The sequence below is a fragment of the Herpailurus yagouaroundi genome, unplaced genomic scaffold, assembly GCF_014898765.1.
Source record: "Herpailurus yagouaroundi ecotype Mexico unplaced genomic scaffold, PumYag 141, whole genome shotgun sequence".
Taxonomy (NCBI): Eukaryota; Metazoa; Chordata; class Mammalia; order Carnivora; family Felidae; genus Herpailurus; species Herpailurus yagouaroundi.
Window position 1 is genome coordinate 71,325,560 of NW_024412396.1, and position 13,414 is coordinate 71,338,973.

General features: G+C 58.4%; 1 protein-coding gene across 1 annotated transcript in view; it reads left to right on the top strand.

The window, feature by feature from the left end:
- CYP46A1 (cytochrome P450 family 46 subfamily A member 1) overlaps positions 1-10,539 on the top strand; it is a 32,234-nt gene extending 21,695 nt beyond the window's left edge. The window contains exons 8-15 of the mRNA XM_040478205.1: positions 196-346; positions 530-592; positions 2,557-2,629; positions 5,134-5,218; positions 5,659-5,769; positions 9,046-9,134; positions 9,947-10,013; positions 10,188-10,539. Coding sequence (XP_040334139.1) covers positions 196-346; positions 530-592; positions 2,557-2,629; positions 5,134-5,218; positions 5,659-5,769; positions 9,046-9,134; positions 9,947-10,013; positions 10,188-10,355 — 807 coding nt within the window. The 3' untranslated portion in view covers positions 10,356-10,539. The remainder of the gene's footprint in view (positions 1-195; positions 347-529; positions 593-2,556; positions 2,630-5,133; positions 5,219-5,658; positions 5,770-9,045; positions 9,135-9,946; positions 10,014-10,187) is intronic.
- Positions 10,540-13,414: the final 2,875 nt, after the last annotated feature.

Genomic DNA, 13,414 nt, shown 5'->3' on the forward strand with positions numbered 1-13,414 from the left:
ATGCTTAGGCTCAGCCTGCCACCTTGGTCTAGTCTCCTTGGCTGCTTTATCTTTTCTAGAATTTTCTCACAATCTTCCCGCCTCCCAGCTTGCCAGTGCTGCTGTGGGTCTCTAAAGTCGTTTCGGAGCTGGGGGAGCGGGAGAGGGAGACGCGCGTGCTCGGTTGGCGCCCCGAGCGGGAGCTCTCTCGCTCAGTTCATGCCAGGGAAGTGGAAGAAACTGCGAGAGATCCGGGAAAGCGTTCGCTTCCTGCGCCAGGTTGGCAAGGACTGGGTCCAGTGCCGCCGGGAGGCCCTGAAGCGGGGGGAGGACGTCCCTGCCGACATCCTCACACAGATCCTCAAAGGTTCGAGGGCGCCCGCGGGGACCTTGGGAGGGCCGGGCATCAGGGTGCCACCCGTCAGGGTGACTGATCACCCCTGACTCCAGGTCTGGCTTCTGGGGACAAGGGCGTTTGGTTCTCTGCTGAGCCATGGGGAAAGGGGGCGAGGGGCGTGAGTGTCACCCTGACACCCTCCTTGTCTTCCAGCTGAAGAGGGGGCCCAGGACGATGAGATCCTGCTGGACAACTTCGTCACCTTCTTCATTGCTGGTTGGTAGCTCCAGTGGCGACCGGGGGCTCAGGGCTTTGCAGAAATGGTGGGAACCAGGCGTCCCCCAAACTCTGACTCTGGGAGATTTCTCGGGCTGTCTGAGCAGCAAAGTTCTGCCGCAGAATGGAGGGGCTGGGGTAGAGGAACAGAAGGCCTCTCTCTGCTCGAGGAGGTCCAGGAGGCCCCCTCGGCGGCCGCTGACCTGGCAACGCAGCTGGCAACTGTGACAGGTCGTGACACTGCCTTTTGGGGCTCAGGAGAGGTTGACCGTGTGCACTCAAGGCTCCATCCCGCTCAGAATTTGTGGGGCAGAGGCCTTTATTAGACCAGCGCAAAAAGACACCCCAAGCAACTTCATTCCTTTGCTCGTGAGCTATTTCTTGAGCATCTTTCTTTATCTAGAAAACTCCTCCTTCGGCGATCCCTTGAGTGCCTCCTCCTCCTCCGGGAAGCCCTCAGTGATTGCCCAACTGCATCGGGCTCCCAGTTCGGAGCTCTGCATGGTGCCCAGAGCTCTTCTCTGCCCCCAGGACTCACAGGGTTACTCCACGGACTTATCTGTGGCGATTCTAGAAGGTTCATCTTCCTCACCGGGTTGCATGCTCGGTGTAAGCCAGGGGTTATGCCCTGCTCCCTGTGTGTTCCCGGGGTCCAGTGCAGCACGGATGCGTACAGAGTGGATGAAATGAGTGAACAAATGCACGAACGCTGGGCACAAAAGACAGAGGCGGGCGGACAAGACGAGGGACAGTTCATGGTCTGAGGGTGGAGGTGGACAGACAGAATGAATTGGGGATTTTGCTGGCCAGTGGATTTCCGGAGGCGGGTGCATGCACCCCTGCAAGATGAAAGAGGAGGAAGGCTGTCCTGAGCGGGGATTGGGGGTGGAAGAGGGCCCTCCCAGTGTGGAGCACTGTGGGCACAGATACCCCGGGAGCCCCAGAGCGATGTCCGAGTTGGAGCAGGACTTCAGGGCACTGTTCCCTGCACTTGCCAAAATGCTCGCTGAACGGACAATGGCTGGCCTCATCCTGCAAGCCAGGAACCCAGCTGTTCCTCCTGGGATGTGGCTTCTCCACAGGCCGGCTCTGTGGCCTGGGCCTCAGTTTCCTCATCTCTAAAATGGGGGCCTGGAGGCACTCCCCAGACTTCCCTCCAGCGCTCCAATGAGGGTTTAATGATCTCCCTCTAACCTCACGGCCCACCCCCGCACCTTGCATCCAGACACCGTGGGGCGCAGGTGCGGGACGGCAGGCAGCCTCACTTCCCAGCACCCACTTACTGAAAGGTGTAGGCCCTGCTCTCGAGCCCAGGAGGCCCCGGGCCCCTTGGCTGGCGGTGGGTGCCACCTGGTAAAACCACTTACCCCTTCAGAGGAAATGCACGTAACTCAGGTGGTCCCCTCCCGGGCCAGCCGGGGGGCTTGGACTTGACCGGATGCTGCCAGAACTCAAAAGTGGCCTTCCCGCTCCTGCACACCCCCTGCCGTCTCAGGGGAAGCCACCCACTGCTCTATTCCTCGAAGCTACAAGCACAACCTCTCCAGGCCTCAAGGGTGGCGCCCACCGCCTGGGGACAACACCGGCTGTGGGCTGGACTTGAGCCCCAGGTCCTATCCTGTGGCCTAAGAGACTCGACTCTCAGCCTCAGTTTTGTCTTCTACAAAATGGGATGAATACCCCTCCAGGCCAGGCAAAGCTCAAGGATGGTTGAAGGCAGGAGCTTTTAGAGTGTGAAATCCGGATGCGTGCGGGCAAATGCTGTTTATTGGACGACACTGGCTGGCACAGGGGACGTGGACGGGGGCAGCCAGTCTCCTTCATCTCTGTATACCCGGCTCAGCTGCAGGGTGCAGAAGTGAGGGCCTGAACTGCCACCACGGGCTCAGGGGCTCAGAGGCGGGTGGGCTGGGCCAGCAGCAGCCCCGCAGTCCCGTGTGGAGCCCCACTTTCCTTTCCCGCAGGCCACGAGACCTCTGCCAATCATCTGGCATTCACGGTGATGGAGCTGTCTCGCCAGCCTGAGATCTTGGCAAGGTATGGAGCGGGGAGGCTCGGGGGGTGGGGATAGTGACTCCCCTTGAAGCTGGTGAAGGGGTTGTCTGATGTCTTGTTCCTGGAAGACAACCTGCTCCGGCCCCCCACGGCCGAGCCTCCTCCAATGTGTCCTGCTTCTCTTCACCCCAGGCCCTTTGCACATGCCAGTCCCTCTTCCGGACGCTCCTCTCCCTGCTTTTCTCCTGGAGAACTCTGTCCACCCCCGCAGAAGCCTTCTCATGCCCCTAAAGTAGCCATTCTGCGTTTTCCCCTCCCAGGCTCCTCCCAGCTCGTGAATGCATTTCCTCCTGGGACCATTTGCTTGGAGTCTATTTCGGTCATGAAACTAGAAGCGAGGGACCGTGGTTCTTTTTCCCTCCCCATGCTGCGTTCAGCGCCTGGCCGGCACTGAGGACCTAGCAGAAGTCCAACTAAGTGCTGTAGGAGGGCTTGTCCTCAGCTGGCGAGACAGAGGAGGGGTGCCCGGGAAATGGCATTTGAGCTGGGCCACTGGTTTCCTTGAAGACAAACAGTGAAAGCGCTCGAAAAGCCCCAACAGGCATGGGGGTGGGAGCTCGGGATGGGGGGCGAGCCTTGATTACCCTTCTTAATCAGCAGCGCACAAGGGCGGAGGTGAACGGTCGCTTCAGAATATAAAATAGTTGATTGGGGTTTTAAATACATATATTACAGTAAGGTGGTCATTACAAAAGTTTGGAAAAAGCCAAAATGTTGAAATAATAATAATAATAATAATATAGTAATAATTCCACCACAGGGCCCCACCCCCAGGAGGCAGTTCACGATCAACTACTGAATTTCACCACGTATTTTATCACATCACCTCTTCTCCCGGTCCACTCTTTTTTTTATATTGTCCACACACACACACACAAAACTTGCCATTTTGACCATTTTTTTAAAAACATTTTTGCCTGACGACCCCAATAATTTTTTGTAAGGTCATGTGTCCCCTCACCTTTTATCTTATTTTTTAACAAAGTTTATTTATTTATTTTGAGAGAGAGAGGGAGGAGCAGAGAGAAGAAGGGAGAATCTCAAGTAGGTTCCGCACGGTCAGCACAGAGCCCAACGCGGGGCTCGATCTGACGGTTCGTGAGATCATGACGTGAGCCGAAATCAAGAGTCGGACGCTGAACCGACTGAGTCACCCAGGCGCCCCATTCTGATCGTTTAAGAAATTATTTTTATTGTTTATTTTTGAAAGAGACTGCAAGTAGGAAGGGGCAGAGAGAGAGGGAGACAGATCCGAAGCAGGCTCCAGGCCGTGAGCTGTCCGCACGGATCCCGACGCGGGGCTCGAGCTCACAAACCGTGAGATCACGACCGGAGCCGAAGTCGGACGCTGAACCGACTGAGCCACCTGGGCATCTCTCTTCTGGCCATTTTTAAGCGCACAGTTCGGTGGCGTCACGCACCTTCACGGTGCTCTGCAGTCATCGCCACCCCCATCCCAGAACCTTCCATCACTGCCAACTGAAACTGTCCCCGTGAAACACCAGCCCCCCCCCCCTGGGGGCACCCCCCCCCCCGCCCCCGCCATACTCCTCTCTGTCTCTCTGGATTTAACTCCTCGAGGGACCTCATGTAATTGGAATCATTCGGTAATTGACCTTTCCGTCTGGCTTGTGTCACTTAGCATAATGTCTCCAAGGTTCATCCAGCAGGTGTCAGAACTTCCTTCCTTTTTAAGGCTGAATAGCGGTCCATTGTCCGGATGCCCCACGTTTTGTTCCCCGACGCGGCTGTTGAGGGTCGCTCGGGTGGCTTCCACCCTTTGACTCCTGTGAATAACGCTGCCACGAGCTTGGGTGTGCAAGTATCTGTGAGAACTTGGGTGTGCGAGTATCTGTGAGAGCCTGCTTTCGCTGTGGGGGCTTATAGACCTCCAGAGAAATTGCTGGAGCGCATGCTAATTCCCCATTTCGGTTTCTGCACACCGTTTTACACTGCCACCAAGGGGACACGAGGGCGATGCTTTCTGCACATCCTTGCCAACACCTGTGACTTTCCGCCTCTGGATTACAGCCTTCGGAACGGGCGTGAAGTGGTCCGAATCCACTCTCGGGCCTGCGTCCGAGCCTCACCGCGCACATCGTAAGGCTCGCTCGGCCGGCGTCCCCGCGAGGCTTATTCTGTTTCCGGCTGTCGGCTGCCGTGAACCAGGCTGTGATGCACTTCTCTGTGCAAAGACCTTGTTCTGTGCATTTATTGCCTGCGGCCGGTTCCGAGCGGCGAACAGGGAGGGGGGAGACTGTAAGGCCCTGGAACAGAATTCCTAACTGCTTGGGCATCTTGCTTTGGACGTGATGGTTCCTGGATGTCTTCAACGATGAAGCCGGGGGGCCGTGGGAGGAGGGCTGGGGGGGGGGGGAGGGGAGCTCCGGGCCGCTCTCTTCGCGCTTCCTTCCCTTCCTCCTTCTAAAGACTAATAGGGGGCAGTCGCTCGGTGGGGACGAGCTTGTCTTTGTCTGACCCGACAGGCTGCAGGCCGAGGTGGACGAGGTCATCGGTTCTAAGAGGCACCTCGACTGTGACGACCTGGGGAGGCTGCAGTATCTGTCCCAGGTGTGGGGCAGGAGAGAAGCTTCTGGGCACGTGTGGGTGGTTCGTCAAGCCAGGCCTGCTGCCCCCCTGAACCATTTCCCGTGGGTGTTCTCTAACTTCACCGCCCGTGAGAACGTCCCTGCAGACTGAAAATCATTCCCGTGAGCACCTGTCCCAGACCAATGACATCAGAGTCGCTGGGGCGGGACCGGGCTCTGGGGCTGTAGTTCGGCCAGAGCCCGGAACCTCCTTCTCCTTTGGGGCCTCAGTTCCTCCTTCCGCGACAGCAGGGGTTGGACAAGAACATGAGGCTAACTTTGCAGGGGGTCTGGGACCCAGTCCTGGACGCGGGTGCGCAGTCAGCACTGCGAGCGGGAGCAAGGGTGGGTCTGGGGCACGCCGCCGGCACGTTCTGTGGGGTCTCTGATGTCTCTCCTCGTCTCCCCACGTGGCTCCTGTAGGTTCTCAAAGAGTCGCTGAGGCTGTACCCGCCAGCGTGGGGCACCTTTCGCCTGCTGGAGGAGGAGACCTTGATCGACGGGGTCCGAGTCCCCGGCAACACCCCGCTCCTGGTGCGTACGGGCCCTCTCTGCCCTCCCCCGCCCAGGTGGCCAAGCCCTGAGGTCGGGACATCCGTGGCCCCGTTGTCGCCACTGGGATCTGTCATGAGCTTCACCGTAACCGCGTGAGGACTTTCTTCCTCTTCACCCTGTCCAGTGTGAGGTTACAGCAGGCGATTCTGGAAGGGAGGCGCCCTGTGTACATCTGAGGGTGCTGAGGCTCAGAGAGGTTGGGTCACTTTCCTGAGGTCACACAGCCGGCAGGCAGTGCCCCGTTTCACAGCTGACCCCTCTCCCGCCTCCCCCCACGGAGGGTGACTATTCTCCCCCGCCTCTCCTTTACTGGCCGTTTACACGCTCACTCATTTGTTCCCTCATCAGGTGTCCCTTCATGCACCATGACCTCTCAGAAACCCACCCCCAAACTAGAACTGTGTCACTATCCTGCTTCCCTACGGAAGCAACCACTGTCCTGAATTTTGTGCTTACTAACCTCTCGCCTTTCCGTGTGTGTGTGTGTGTGTGTGTGTGTGTGGACACGTGTCCATCCACACGATAATATGTCCTGGGATTGCTTTGGGACGGCGGGCCCTCACTTCTCTGCCGTGTGTAGACTGCCACCCCGTTATCCATTCTGGGTCAGCAGGCATCTCTGGGGGCTGCCCGATTCCCTGCTCTCCCGAGCACCACGGCTGCCACTCCTGCCCGTGTGGCGGACGCACTGTGCACACGGTGGCGGGAGGGCTGGGTTGTGGGGCATCTCAACGTTCGACTCGGTAAACTAGGGCCAAAGTGGTTTCCGGAACACCCATGCCAACCCAGACGCCCACTAGCTCTGTTCCTTATCCTCCCCAACGCCGACTGTGGTCCGGCTTCTTGGTTTTGCCAATCAAATAAGCGCAGGGAAGGTGTTTCCCTGTGGTCTTGATTTGCAGTTTCCTGGTTACTAGTGAGGCTTGCGGCGCTGTTATCAACGCTGTGCAGAGCTCTCTGTAAAAGTTCATTTAAACAAATTTTTTTAATGTTTATCTATTTCTGAGAGAGACAGTGCAAGTGGGGGAGGGGCAGAGAAATCGAGAGGGAGACATAGAATCCAAAGCAGGCTCCAGGCTCCAAGCTGTCAGCACGGAGCCTGATGCGGGGCTCAAACTCATGAATCATGAGATCGTGACCTGAGCCGAAGTCGGACGCTTAACCGGCTGAGTCTCCCCGGTGCCCCCATCTCTGTAAAAATTCATATATTAATCCTTTGTCAGGTATGCGTGTTGCAAATGTCATCTTTAGATTTGTGGCCTCTCTTTGTTAAAGTGTTTTTCATGATCCAAAGTTCTTAATATTTCAGGCGTCTGTTCTCTTGTTTTGTCTTAGGGAACCCCACCCCCACCCCATCATGAGCTCAGCATAGTCACTTACATCATCTTCTGGCAATATCACAATTTTCTTTTTCAAGTTAAGTCCCTATCTACGTGGAACTGAATTTGTGTATAGCGTGAGGTAGGGATCTGTATTCGTTTTCTGGGGCTGCTATTACAAAGCACCACAGAAGGGGGCGCTTCGCAGTGGAAATGTACTGTCTCACAGTCCTGGAGGCTGGGAGTCCAAGATCAAGGTGTCTGCAAGGCTGATTTCTCCTGAGGCCCCTCTCCTTGGCTTGTAGATGGTCGCCTTCTTGCCTGTCCTCACAGGGTATCTCCTCTGTGTGCGTCTGTGTCCTAATCTCCTCTTCTCATAAGGACACCAGTCATCCTGGAGTAGGGTCCACCCCAATGACTTCATTATAACTTGCCACTTTTTTATTTTTTTAAAAATTAAAAAAAATTTTTTTTGAGAGAGAGAGACACACACACAGAGAATCTGAAGCAGACTCCAGGCTCTGAGCTGTCAGCACAGAGCCAGCCACAGGGCTCGACCTCATGAAACATGAGATCATGACCTGAGCCGAAGTCGGATGTTTAACCCACTGAGCCTTCCAGGCGCCCCGATTGTCGCTTTAAAGAGACTATCTCCAAATACAGTCACATTCTGTGGCTGAGACTTTAAGATAAGGATTTTAGAGGGACAAAATTCAGCCTTCCCCAAGACCTGATTTGTACTTTTACAGAGGAAAACATGTTCTGGTTCTATCTATTGGGCAGCCCTCTCCCCCCTCGAAGCCCTGGCTTTCCCAGGGCTCCGCCATGCCTTCTCCAGCACGTATCAAAGCTTCATGATGTGTGGGTCTTTATTCTGTGTATCTGCTCTTTATTTATTTATTTTTTTTCTAACACCCCAGCACCAATACCACCTGCCTGAATGACCCAGGTGGTGGTTTAGAATGCCTTTATATCTGGCTGAGCAGGCGGGTAGCCATGTGGGCCTTGAGTGGGCAGATCCCAGCTCCAATCCCACCCTGCTCTGGCAGGCTGGCTCACCTCTGGGCCTCAGTGCCCTCCTCATAAGCTGGGGTGATGATACCTGAGTCACAGTTTACTGAGACGAGTTGAAGAACAATGGTCATCACATGTCTGGTAAATATCCCTGGCACACAGTAGGCGCCCTTTGCTGACCTCGGACACCTCTCCACCTTATTATGCTCCCACGGTTCCGGGCCCTTCCTCCGCTCTGGCTGCCCTATACTCTCAGCCCAGGGAACCAGCGGCAGAGTGGGCCCAGGGAACTCTTTGGTGCAGGAGTAATGAGACCGAGGTCGGCACCCAGGGCACCAGTTATAGGGGGCACGTATGGCCCACAGAGGCCAGGGTCACAGAACACTGCCCTCAGTCGGGAGGCAACTTGGCGCGTATCATAAGGCCAGTGGGGCCTGCAGCTCCTTTCCCTCCCCCCTCTTCCCCCCCCCCCAACCCCACCGCAGAAACAACCTTGTGCTGAAAAGGAACTTTGAATGACAGCTTTTAGAGATCTTGAGGAAGATGCTCTCGAAGCAGACCTGAGTTTGAATCTGTTTTGCCACTTACTTGCCCAGTGACTTCAGGCAAGCCACGAACCTCTCTCTGAGCCTCAGCTTTCCCATCTGTAAAATAGGGATAACTGTAGGCCCCCTGTAGCACGGGACCAAGCATAGGATGAGATACACACCCAGCTGGTCCTTGTTGGCACACTGGGCTGTCCCTTCCCTTGTCTTAGACACTTGCCAGGAGCCAGTGGAATCCCACACTGGCCCAGATGGGTGGGTGGAGTAGAGGGGGGCCACTCTGCTCCTGGTCGCCGCGTTGGGTGACCACAGTGGATCCGGGAGGTGTGAGGGTGCCTATCCTTGGAACCAGAGACAAGCAGTTCCTCCCCCTGCAGTTCAGCACCTACGTCATGGGGCGTATGGACACATACTTTGAGGACCCACTGACTTTCAACCCCGATCGCTTCAGCCCCAAAGCACCGAAGTAAGTCCCTCTTCAAGCTGTGTGCGAGTGGAGGCCTGGTGGGGGGAGGATGGTCCCAGTGACCTGCGGGCTGGACCGCCTATGACCCCTGAGCCCACATGGCCTTCCAGATCACTGTGAGGAAGTTGCCATCCCCACTCCGCCCCCTTTTGTGGGGAGGAAATCACAGCTCAGAGAGGTAAGGTAACTTTGCCAAAGATGCACAGTCGGTAGCTGCAGAGCTGGGGTTGGAGCCCAGCTCGGACTGGTTTTAACACCCAGACTTATAACCAGTCCCTGATATTGGGAAGCTCTGGGACTCAGGCCAGGGGCTGCAACTCCCCCTGCCTTGATGGTCCTGAGAAATGGGAACACTGATGGCTCCCCCTGAAGGCTGCGTTGGGGGCAAATGCCTTAAACTACAGTGGGACGTGGGGGGGGGGGAAGGGGGAGGGGAACCAGGCCCCAGGGACCGACCACCTGCATCCAGACCCAGCCTCTGCCCAGAACTGGACGTGTGACGGGCCAAGTGTAGAAGTGGCAGAGAAGCCGGGGTGGGGGTGGGGGTGGGGGTGGGGGTGTTGCTTTGGCTCTCCGAGCCTCAGTCCCTCCAGCTGTGAACTGGGGATGATAACAGCTCCTTCTGGAAAGCGCCAGAGGAGGATAAAATGACAAAACGCTGACGCAGAGCGACAGAGCCAGCCCTGGATGTGTTCAGTGGGTGCAAAACCCAGTCGTGGCCCCAAGCCACGCATCCGCAAGGGACGGGTTTGTCACCCGCCGGGGCAGGGCTGTCACGGGGCCGCCTCCTCCTGACAGCCCTCTCCCCGCAGGCCGAGGTTCACCTACTTTCCCTTCTCTCTGGGCCCCCGCTCCTGCATCGGACAGCAGTTTGCTCAGGTAGGAGGCCAGGGCTGGGTGGGGTCTCACCCCGGGGCCAGGAGGCCTGGCAGAGCCGGGCTCGGGGACCGGGGGCGGGGCGCCGGGGTGGGGGAGGGTCGGGCCCGCCGGGGCCCCGCCCACCGGCTGCCTTCCGGCCGCCTGCCTCCCGCCCCTCCCCACCTCTGCACGCAGATGGAGGTGAAGGTGGTCATGGCCAAGCTGCTGCAGAGGCTCGAGTTCCGGCTGGTGCCTGGACAGCGATACGGGCTGCAGGAGCAGGCCACGCTCAAGCCGCTCGACCCTGTGCTGTGCACTCTGCGGCCCCGGGGCTGGCAGCCCGCACCCCCGCCGCCCTGCTGAGCGGGCCTGGGGTGGATGGGACTCCTCTGGCAAGGGCCGCACCCACACTCCTCTGCAACCCCGCTGCCATCCACCCTGTTCTCCTGTCCCCTTCCTCAGGGGCACCCTCCATGCTGGCTCCCAGCGGGCCCCCCTGCCAATCACCACCTGCTTTCCTCCGGCCCCCCCCCCGCGGCCCCGGCAGCGAGCGGGGGGGGGCGGGGCCGACGCCCTCCGGGCAGGCCCCCCCCAGCCCCCCCCTCCCCGCCCCTGAACCTAACTTCCAGCTGCGCCCCAGATGTGCTATCTCTTACCCCCACCTCCCTGCACAGGCCACTCCCCCTGCCACACACCCTAACTCTTGCTCACTTCCTAAAACCCTCTTCAGGTGTCACCTCTTCCAGGAAGCCCTCCCTGCCACCCCTGGCGGGGCCAGGGGCCCCTCCTCTGTGCTCCCTTGGTCACCTGTGCTACCTCTAACACCACACTGACCACACTGTATTGTGAGTGTCCTTTGATGTGACCAGCTGCCCTGCCAGGCTGTGAGTGCCTCGTGGGCCAGGTCTGTGTACGATTCGTCTCCGAGCCGCCCTGGCCTGGCACAGAGCCGATGCTCAAATAAATATGTGTTGACTGCATGAATGAATGGCCGGACCGGGCCAGAGCGCTCTGGCCTCAGTTTGCTCATCTGTAAAATGAGAGCAATATCGAGGCTGGTCTAAGGGCTAGTGCAGCTCCGGAAGCTTCCCTTGAAGGTGCCCAGATGGTGCCGTCTCGGGAGAAGGCCGCCCAGGTTACCAGGAGGGCTCTGTGTTAGTAGAAGCCAGTTCCCTGTGTTATGTGCAAGGCCATGTTCCTGGGTGTGGTGTGAGGTTGGGATTACAGACGGGGTTTTGAGAGAGCTCAATCTGACAGGGTCGGGGCCCTGGGGCCCGTGTGGTCTAGTCTACTCCCAACAAGGGTGCTGGGGCCCCCAGAGGGCCTCTCACACAGGCCAGAGCCCCCGGGACCTCTCTTGGGGACCGCTCGGTGGACCTGGACGCCCGGCCTCACCCCTGCTGGCTTCCTCTGCACCTTCTGGCACAATGCTTCCCCTCCCGACCTGGTCGGGGGAGGCCTGTGGGCCCAGCCCCAGGAGGTGAGACTGGGGAACCCCGACAGTGGTAGGTGGGTGAAGGTGCCCTTCTTTCCTCCCCCGGGGCCTAGAGGTGGCCAAGGGCAATAGGTACTGGGCCAGCCATGTCCTCTGGGCCCATCCGAGGAAAAGGACCCTCTGAGTTTCTCCCTCAGTACTTGGGAGCCTGTCTTCCTGCAGAGAAAACAACACGCCTATGCCCACTGCCTGGGGCAAATGCCCTGGCAAGGTCAGCTCTCCATAGCAGGAGGGGAATGGAATGGAGTTGGGCCAGCCCTCGCTTTGCCTCAGCTCCTCCTCAGTCCTTGAGCAGTCTGGAGCTGAGGGACCTTCCGATTTAGCAGAAGAGGAAGCTGAGGCTCAGGGGAGGAAGTGACAGGCTCAGGGAGGTGGGGATACTGAGCCCGTTCCTCTCCCCAGCCCAGGTGGGTCAAGGGAACTGGCGTCTGCAGTCTGTCCTGAGCCTCTGGGCAGAGCGCCCAGCCTCCAGGATGCCTCTGTGGCCGCAGGTTCCTTGTAGAGTGACAGTCCCGCTCCCCTAGCTCTCTGCCCAAACCGAGCACTGGGTGGGGGGCCTCGATCGAACTACACTCCCACCCTCCCTCCCCTTTCCAGTCCCATGTCTGGGCGGGGGAGGGGGCTCAGAATGTCCCGTGGCTCGCAGAACCCGTGTGCCTGGGCTCTGCCTCCAGCTGTGTGGCCAAACCCGCCCCCTGATGGTCTCTGCCCAGCTCCCTCCCACAACCCCCCAAGTGCCGCTGTTTCCTCTTGCCTCGTCCCTGGGCCTTCAGCCTTGTACTGCTCCCAGGGACCTGCCCTGCCTGGACCACTACCCCCCACCCTCTGCAGCTTCCCTTTGAGGCTCACCAGCCCCCCCTGGAGCTCTCCAATAGCCCCACAGCAGCCCCACAGCCCCTAGGCACCCCCACCAGCCCCCCAGTCTCCACCAGCACCCCCTACTCCATGCCCTGCGCTTCCTGCCGTGGCTGGGCCTGGCCCACACAGGACAGAACCTCCTCCGCTGTCCATCTAAAAGGCCCACAGGCTCCCAAGGCTTAGCATTCCAGGGGCATGACCTGGCATTGCCTGGAGGGGTCTGGAGGGGTCAGCTCCCTCTGGAAACTTCCAGCTGCCTTTACCATCATCTGACTTAGCAGCTACTTATCCACTGCTGAGCCTGAGTCTTCACATGGTCATTGCTTCAAATCCTCTTGAGTATGGCCCATTTCACAGATGAGAAAGTCAAGGTCACGACACACAGCAGGGCCATAGTGGAGTCAGGACTCAAACCTGACTTCCGCCTGCTCAACAAGCCCTGTCACCAAAGGCCTGGGCTGGCCTCCGAGCACTGGAAACCCAGGGCGGGAGGCCTGAGGTGAGTGGGAAGAGCCTGGACCCCCCCAGCTCTGCTCTGCTGTCGCCTGTGGGTTAGTGCGCCCATCCTGACCTTCCTGAGCCACTTCCTCCTCCATAAAATGGGCTTTTCATGAGAGAGAAGGTGGCTCTCAGGCCTGGCTGCCTAGATGAGTCACTTGGGCCAGCTGGATCTGCCTACGAGTTGGGACCCCCAAACTTCTCTTACGTCCCCTGGAAGACTCCAGTGTGCACAGGGATGGTGTCAACCCCTGGGACTCAGGCAAGATGGGTCGAATTGGAACCAAGCCCCTGCAGCCAGACCTCCTGGGGTCAGGTCCTACCTGACCTGTCACTGTTGGGGCGGGGGGGGGGGGGGGGGGGGCCTCAATTTCCCCATCTGTAAGGAAGGACGGATGATAGGACCCACATCCTAAGATTGATGGGAGAATTAAGAGCATTCTGTATAGATCGTACTTAGCATAGAGTCTGTCGCGACCGTGTTGCAGACCCGCCCGCAGTGATTGTCACTGGCGTCGGAATCTTGATCGTGGTAACCTCTAGGGAAGGAAGGGCTTTCCTGGGAGGCCGG